The sequence below is a fragment of the Aquarana catesbeiana genome, linkage group LG03 (genome assembly GCF_042186555.1).
Source record: "Aquarana catesbeiana isolate 2022-GZ linkage group LG03, ASM4218655v1, whole genome shotgun sequence".
Classification (NCBI taxonomy): Eukaryota; Metazoa; Chordata; class Amphibia; order Anura; family Ranidae; genus Aquarana; species Aquarana catesbeiana.
The window spans coordinates 472,914,424-472,923,368 of NC_133326.1; the positions used below are offsets into that span (position 1 = coordinate 472,914,424).

At 43.4% G+C, this 8,945-nt stretch overlaps 1 protein-coding gene across 4 annotated transcripts in view; it reads right to left on the reverse strand.

The window, feature by feature from the left end:
* Positions 1-7,931, reverse strand: part of HDAC3 (histone deacetylase 3) — an 89,958-nt gene extending 82,027 nt beyond the window's left edge. Inside the window, exons 1-3 of one of the 4 annotated variants that reach the window (XM_073620957.1) lie at positions 7,784-7,905; positions 5,561-5,590; positions 2,180-2,262 (exon numbers count right to left, since the gene is read on the reverse strand). In XM_073620957.1, coding sequence (XP_073477058.1) covers positions 2,180-2,262; positions 5,561-5,590; positions 7,784-7,838 — 168 coding nt within the window. In that variant the 5' untranslated portion in view covers positions 7,839-7,905. Of the gene's footprint in view, positions 1-2,179; positions 2,263-5,560; positions 5,591-7,771 lie in introns of all 4 variants that reach the window. The other 3 variants (XM_073620956.1, XM_073620959.1, XM_073620958.1) reach the window with 3 other exon arrangements.
* Positions 7,932-8,945: the final 1,014 nt, after the last annotated feature.

The following is an 8,945-nucleotide window of genomic DNA, read 5'->3' on the forward strand; positions in this document are numbered from 1 at the left end:
TAGTATTTTGTTTTGTAGGTTTCCTCCCCCTAGACTTTTGTCCCTGGGGTTGACCCTGAGGATTACCTCTTGAACTTGACGGCAGAAGCTGTGGTGACTTCCTGGAGGCTGATGCCCCCGGCACTGCAGAAGGAGCTTTTTCAAATGAAATATATTTACTCCTCTTCTTAAATGGCAAAGGAGTACTTTCCCCTAGAAATTATTTGGATGTATTATCTCAAGATATCCCAAACAGCCATTTCACCACAGAAAGGAAACTTAGCCAGGAGTTTGGTGGGTTTTTTTTTTGTTTTTTGCATGATGCTTCGGCTGACCAATTTTTCAAACCATAGTATTCTATACATCTGTACCGGCCCAGCAAAAGGCATGAGGCCTGAAGATTGCAATAGACTATGAGAGATTCTAACATAAACCTACTAGGAGCTTGCCAGAATAGGAATAACCTTCTCAAGGATCGATATATACCAAGTACTGTCAAGCACAGGCTGAAACACTCAACCTGCCGGAGAAACAATATGTCCTTTTAATGGGAATTCCAACTTTTTATCCGTTGGATCCCTAAGCATTTGAGCATTGTCTGCCAGACAATTCAAACTTTTATTCAGAACATATAGCAGCGTCAATTGCTGGTATCTCCCACATTCCTCCATAGGAGGAAGTGTGAAAAACTTTAGGAGGGAAAAAAAATGCTTATCTGGGTGATCCCACTCAGAATACATAAGTCTTTCCAGCAATGAATGGACCGGAAAGGCATGCGCAGCTTGAGGAGGCTTTAGCGAACCCAAACAAGAAGTAGACACTTCGTTAAGGGTAGCATAAATGTGGAGCGGACCAATTCAGTAAGAAATTACACCCACAATCCCAGATTGTGAAGCCGATCCTTCCATATCTGTCCCCTCAGAAGAGGAGTCATCAGCCTCTTCACGGTCCCCTGAGAGAAAACATCTTCTCCCGTCCCCAGATCCTCAGTTTGAGGGTCCAGGGTAATGGAGGGGAACCTGTCGCATTTTATCCCATTCTGGGATGCGATTAAAGCTGCTAACCTGAGGACAGGTTAATATTGACAGGGGCTGCAGTGTTGTAAACAGTTGCAAACATTTTATGACCCCTGATGGCTCACTCTAACCAGCCACCACCTCTCAGGGGAGGATGCCATTGCAGAGAGGGGTCTTAGGCTTTCAGAGCTTGAGGGAGACCCTTTTAGCCCTTTTTTGGGGTGTTTCTACCACCCCTTCTGACCATAGCCGGATGCATAACTGCCGAGGTACTACCACTGTCATTCTCCAAGTGTACAGCAAGGAGACAGTAGGGTTGATTTACTAAAGTTGCACTTTGCAAGTGGACCCACAACTCATTAAACTGTCAGCAGCAAAGAAATGTGTATGCGAAAACAAACTTGCACTTACATGCCTCTTAAGTCTTGAGCCAATTTCAAAACACCTAGCCATGCTTGGCATAAACCTGCCCTGCCATTTAAAAACAAAAGGTCATTTTTTTTCCTAGTTCTAAATGCTGGCCTACTGACGAAATCTGTGCCAGATCTCCCCCATGTGCATGATGCAGGAGCTGCCTTTTGCCAAAGTTAAAGGCATCTTTCCCAGAGATCTCAGGAAAGAGGCCTTTTTATCCTCCTGAGATCACAAGAACTGCCTGGAAGGCAATGGCTACATCACTTGTAGCTCCTTTTAGGTCATGTGTGTTGTAAAAGAAAGCTCTGGGATTCTACTAAAGGTTCTGCAAGGGCCCATTCACACCAGCTGTATTTGGACTGCATTGGGCAGCTATTCCAGCTCAGTCTCACAAGACAAGGCAAAATGCCTCGATTGCTACCTGGTCAGTTCACAATACTGTGGTGCGGTGATGTGTGCTGAAAATAAGGTCGGCATGCACAACTTTTTTCAGCAATCGACCACCTCACACCGTGTTTAAGAGAACTTAATGAAATGGGATGGGATAGGGTTCAGGGGTGAACTTGTCCTCTGACTTGATTCGAACCCCATCTGGTTCTGTAACTTGCTATTCCAACAGATAAAAACAGACGTAAAAAAAAAAAAAAAAAAATGAATCTAAAAACAGTCAGAAGATTTGTATAATTTTCATTAGTTCAATCACATAAAAAAAAAAAAAAAAAAAAGTACAGAGGTGATATAGCTATGAAATTTGACAATTTGACACTTACAATCATCTTTTTATACAGCCCATAGTGGAGAACCAGACTGTGTGTGAGAGCCAGACGGTGTGGTTTCATGGGATGACCAGTTCCTGAAAAAGTTGACAAATGTTATTTTTGCATAAGATTTCTCTAAAAACCATCACACAATAAAATTTCTCTATTAGGGCTCATTCACACAGATGTTAAAATGCCACGTACAGATGTGTACAGTGTGTAGTTTTGTATGCATATGTATACAAATCTTTGGGCCCATTTAGACAGCAGCGCCCAGCAGCATATTGTAGTGCTTTCATCAGCAGTGTAAAAAACAGAATAAACCAGAGCTCGGAGCCATGTCTGGGATTGTATATCACGCTGTGTGCATGAAACGATTTTTGCAAACATTTACATATCTAGCATCCACAGCACATGAACCTTATTGGCTGCCACCGCTGCACAGGGCTGACATGTACTATGTGTAATCAGCAGCACATGTGCCACCGAATATACACCATCGATATTTACCGGCTGGCCCTGAATGAGTCATTCAGGTGGTGGGTGCACTTGCGCAGAATGACCAGCCTTGTGTCTTTCATGAATTACTTGCAAGGTCATTGTTGACATGTTGGCTCTAAGCAGCAATGGCAGCAAATACAATTCAATTACACTGTACTTATGTAAATGCTGCACAAGCATTACGTGTGTACAGTATACTGACAAGTTTTATGCAGGATCTTGGTGCAAGGGTTACTTCCATAAAGGAGAATGAATGAGCCCTAATAAAGTAAAATGAGCAGCGCACAGCACACCTTTTCATTTCACGTAGACTGGATTTACACCTATGCAGTAGTAATAAGTGATCTACTTGCATTTTGATGGGCACCCAATTCATTACTTATGGGCCTGCAACACGTCAATGCACCCAACCTTTTAAACCACCATACAGAAATATGAATAAACATGAGCTGTAAATGTGCTATGTAAACCAAAAAGGGGCAGGTAATTTTTTTAGCGTGTTGAACCATGTCAAGGATGTAAAGAAAATGAATGGGATTTAAAAAACACAAATGTGAATGACCCCTCTGGTTATTTTTTTTTTTTTAACCAAAGTGAAGTCCACATGCAAGCAGCAGCCACCTCTGTGAGCAAGCCCCGGTGAGTGGGGCGAAATATGTCAAGGGGGTGTGGCTGGAGCGGCACTGGTTGAAGCCACATTCATCTTCACACTAATGCACTGGGTTGGTGAGCAGCACCCTTCCTCCTCTTTCATAAGGCACATTATTCTGCCACACTCGTACATTTAATAGATATGTTGTGATCATTCACAACCTGACAGAAAAAGCAGACACTCTGCTTCGCAGCACTGAGATAATAGCAAAAACATTGCTTTGCCACTCAACTGATGTAGGATGCTCCATTCATAGTTTTGCATCTTTGGTACAGTTAGCATAATGCAAGCATTCAAAAACAAAGGTGTTTTTTATAGAAAAATTGAATACAGTATTAAAGTCATTGTTTCATGACCGAAGTATGGGGGCTGCCATTCCTGGTCACTATTTGAATATGTGGGCTGTTTCTGAATTAGGTACTTTAAGTCACAGTGGTCAATTTACTAACGGTTACCACATGAAGTATTTGTGTAATTTTTGGAAATATTCGATGAAACAACAAAAGAGCCAATTCAATAAATTAAAATATCAAGATTTGCAGTAAATATCACAAATACAGTAAATATGTGAGTTAAAGAGGAAGTAAACTTCCATATTTAAGTTTTACCTACAGGTAAGCCTATAATAAAATGCTTACCTATAGGTAGTGTAAATATCTCCTAAACGTGCACTGTTTAGGAGATATTTACATTACATGCAGCCAGTGACATCACTGGCGCATGCGCTCTAAAGGAACCACTTGCCCGTGCCGTTTCTTCAGAACAGCGTGCTGTGACTGCCGGCTCACGCGCGAGTGACGTCATCGTGACTCCAGCCAGTCACAGAGCCGGACCCACGGAACCGGAAAGACCGGGTATAGATGGACGCCATCTTCAGCGATGGCAGTGCATCGCTGGAATGCTTCGTTTTGAGGTAAGTTACTAGCACATTATACCTTTGCCTTGCAGGTAAGGAAAAATTAAAAAAAATAAAATGCAGTGGTTTAAAACCGCTTTAAACACCACAAAAAGAATTGGGATAAAATATATTTATAAAAAAAAAAAAAAAAAATAATGCATTTGCTATTTATCTCATGGTACAGGCAGTACATATTTTAAGAACGTGCAAAACAACAATGGGGGAACTCTGCACCGGCAAGAGCGTGAAAAGTAAACAATGTATCAGAGTGGCAATGTTATGCCCTTAGCCTAGAACATCTTCGCAGTTCTGTGTGCCGCATTTGCGTGGGAATGGCAGCCCATTCAATTGTACCTGCAGGAATAAAAGGTCACCGAGATATGAAGTGTGCAGTGCCACAGCCTTCACATAATTGAATCAGCTGTACTGCTGGTGCTCAGGCACAGGTTGCTGAAGCCTTGAAAGCATCAAATCCACACAAAAAGTCGGCAACACGGTACTTGATAATACTGCCGGATACACGGGCCAAAATCAGCCGGTATAGTAGAAACCAACCAACATTCAGCCGGAGTACAGCTCTCTGTCAAATGGACTTGCTGGAAAACCAGCATTTAATCGGCATCCGATCAGCGCGTGCACCCAGTGGCTGCAAGTGCTGACGGGTGTGTTCGGGCGGAGGAGCGGTCCCCCTGTCAGAAAACAATAGCACAGCAGGGCAGATCGTTGTACTAACATCGCTTGTGTTTCTTCCTAAAAGGCCTTACTCATGACACACACATCAATACATTTAGACCCCTTTCACACTGAGGCGATTTACAGGCACTACAGCGCTAAAAATAGCACCTGTAAAGAGTCTATCCTGTCTCTCCAGTGTGAAAGCCCGAGGGCTTTCACACTGGAGCGGTGCGCTGGCAGGACGGTAAAAAAAAAAAAAAAAAAAAAAAAAAAAAGTCTTGCAGGCCACATCTTTGCAGCGCTGTAGGAGCAGGGTATACCCTGTTCCTAAAGCGCCCCTGCCCATTGGAAACAATGGGGCAGCTTCGGCAAACCGGTGCTTTGCGGGCAGTTTTAACCCCTTTCAGCGAATAGCGCCGCTAAAACTACGGAAAAGTGGCGCTAGAAATAGTGCGGCTTTACCACCGACGCCTGCCCCAGTGTGAAAATAGTCTTAAGCACAGTTATAAATGACCAACAAGCTACAAAAAATGTCTGGACTGTATTGTCATGGTTATAGATACATAAAATATTGCTAACCTTAATTAACAAAATTATTAACACATGTGGTGCAGGTTTACTATAAGAGAAGTGCACCCTCTGCCAGAAAAAAAAGTTTTATACTCACTCTGGTTGGTGCCATTCCCACAAAAAAGACCTGCATGACAAAAAAAATTAGAATATGGAGGAGGCAAAACTGAAGAAAGAGATAAGAAAAAAAAAATGAGGTAATTAAAAAAAGAGGGGAAAATAAAGGAAACGAACAATTAGAACAAGGGACCCCAGGCAGGATCGTTTGAGATACTGATCAACATCCCACCACCTATGGCACAAACCACCCGGGATGCTACTCAAAGATCCAAAAAACTTCCTTCTCAAGGAGTCTCCTATGTCTACTGCTTCCTCTGGGTTCGGATGCTACGTGTTCAATACCACAAAAATTGAAGGACTTCATATTCCCCATATGGATCTCCTGGAAGTATTTAAGAGCTTGAGAGATATCCTGTGCATGAAGGGTGGGCAGATGTCGGCTGGAGAACCTGCACCCACCCCACAGGACCTTATAAAGGGCATGCTCTTAATAATGAACAGGCAGGTTCCTTTTTATTACAGCAATAACCTTGTTATATTCAACAGAAAAAAAAAGTCACAAAAGTGACCCCCATCTCTCGTTTACAATTTTTTTATTCAATGCCCTATTCCTGTTGGATAGAAGGTCACATCTACATTTCCAGGAGGCCACTCTAAAACCCCTCTCAATACACCAATTTGGGTATACCCTCTCTCTGGGTCTCTACTTTGGATGATATTGCACACTTCCCCCACTGGAAACGATTTTATAGTGCGATGGGGATAACAACTCATAGCCAGGAGGGTGGCATTACCGCCACAATTTTTTTCTATAGGTTTTAGATGAAATCACGCCTGTATTCAGGTTTCCCCTTAGGTGCAATATCCCAAAAATTAATAAAGCAGATGTTCATGACATGGGAGAATCTAATCTCATATTAATATTGAGATAATCAACTGTACCCTCTATGTCCTGGGAACTGTTATTAGCCCGGATAACCAGAAAGTCATCCATAAATCTCCCATACCAATACAGCTGCTCGAAAAAGGGTTGGTAGTTTGTGAAGATAAATTTCACCTACCATCCCATATATAAATTTGCCAATTTAACTAATTTGTTACTGAACCCCTCCTGCCCACACTATAGCCAAAAGACAGCGCGGGCCTAGAGTTCAGGGAGGACGTCCTCCCACGTGTGCGCTTCCGCGCGCCCCCTGGGGCGCACGCTTTGTGACCTTTGGACAAATCTGATCACAGATCAGGATAAAGGACCAATCACAGTGGCCCTTTATCAAGTGCTCAGCTGTGTCCAATCATAGCTGGTCATATGTAAACAGACTTGCCGGTCATCAGCATTCCTTTCCTCATACGCCGTCTGTGTGAGGAAAAGAGTACCGATAACCGGCAAGTCTGACAGGGCACAGTGAGTACATCGTTTATACTGATCATTAGGGTCCTGATTATCAGTGCAGTCCCATCAGTACAGGTTATCAAGGCCAATCCGCGCCTCCCCGCCAGTGCGGCCAATCCGCGCCTCCCCGCCAGTGCGGCCAATCCGCGCCTCCCCGCCAGTGCGGCCAATCCGCGCCTCCCCGCCAGTGCAACTTATCAGCGCCTCCTCGCCAGTGCAACTTTTATTAGTGCAGCCTTATCAGTGTCCATCAGTGAAGAAAAATTTTACTTGTTTGCAAAATTTTATAACAGAAACTAAGAAAAGCTAAGAAAAAACACCCCACACCCACACCACCCAGTCTTGATTAAATACCACCAAAAGAAAGCGGCTCTTTGTGTGGAAAAAAAAAAAACAATTTCATATGGGTACAGTGTTGCATGACCACCCACTTGTCATTCAAATACAACAGCAATGAAAGCTGAAAATTGGCTTGGGCAGGAAGGGGGTGAAAGTGGCCAGTATTGAAGTGGTTAGGGCAAGTCTTTTTAACGAGCTTACTACATGTCAGATACATACTGCATGGATTATATTTAAGGCACAAATTCATATAAGACCCCTGAGGTGACGGATACATCGGTACACTCAGCACTCAGAGCACAACAGACACTCTGCCTGCTGCCCCTAGGACAGGAGACAATTGCCATACACTCACACAGCCAGCAGACACTCAGCCTCATGATTAGCACAAGCAGCAGACACTCAGTCCAAGGACTAGCACATCCAGTCGGCCAGCTTCTCAGTAAACACAATGCTATATTGTACTATAACACACTAATACCCAACACACTGCAGCGTGCCAGGCACATATCCACGCACCCTTTCTCTCACCATAGTGAAAGTTCCCCACGTCCGGATCGTAAAAATAGGCTACAGTTTTCGACATATTGCGGAAAAGAGAACTCTATGGCCACCCCTACAAATAGTGTAGGCACTCAATGCCGTCACTTCCGCTAGCGCACAGGAATTACGTCACTCAGAAAGCGCATCCGACCCACAGTTACCATTCGCGTCACTAGTTACCAGGCAGAAGTCGCTCAACAGCCTAGAAGGGCGGGGCCAGGGAATGGGTGTGAGGAATGGATGGTGCAGAGCTGTCGTTCAGGGAGGATGTGTAAGCGTTTAGTTGGTGCACTGCTCACAAGGCTGAGCTAAGACGTTCTGTGAAAGCGGTATAGGGGATACAATAAGCAATGGTTACGGTGGAGCTGGCATGATACAACATCCCTGGTTAATAAGTGTATGTGAATGTCATGACACATGAGAATGTGCATATATATATATATATATATATATCATTTTTTTTTTTTTTTTTTTACAAATGAGCCTGTAAAGCATTGCAGCCATGATCACTGAGTGGTGGGAGCATCCCCAGGCTCCTGCAGACCTTTCTCCAGCCCTATGGACTTTTAAGCCTCATACACAATGCTAGCTCTTGTGCAACCCAGCAGGCTGAACAAAAATAAACTGACAGCTTAGGTCAGAGCCGCTGTACTAATGATCCAATGTTAGTACAGCGATCTCCCCTGCTGTTCTATTGGAGATTATTTATTAAATGCAAATACACTTTGCACTACAAGTGCACTTGGAAGTGCAGTCGCTGTAGATCTGAGAGGGACATACAAGGAATATAACTGCATTTTTGCTTGTACATGATTGGATGATAGAAATCAGCAGAGCTTCCCCTCAGATCTACAGCCATACCTCCCAACTTGAGATGAGAATGAGGGACACCTATCAACAAAAGCATGCAGGCATAGGGCACACCCCTGTCATGCCCTCTTAAAGGAGAATTGTACAATAAGATTGGTTAAACCCACAAGTGCATTTTTATCACTACTATTCCTTTATATTGGCTTGTGGAATTTACAAATGCAGCAATATAGAAATCAGATGAAAGGTTTAGCACTGGGAAACACTTTTTGATAGATAAAAAGTGCATTTTAAAAACATCTACATAGATCAGATTAAAATGAGGGACAAATGAGGAGGA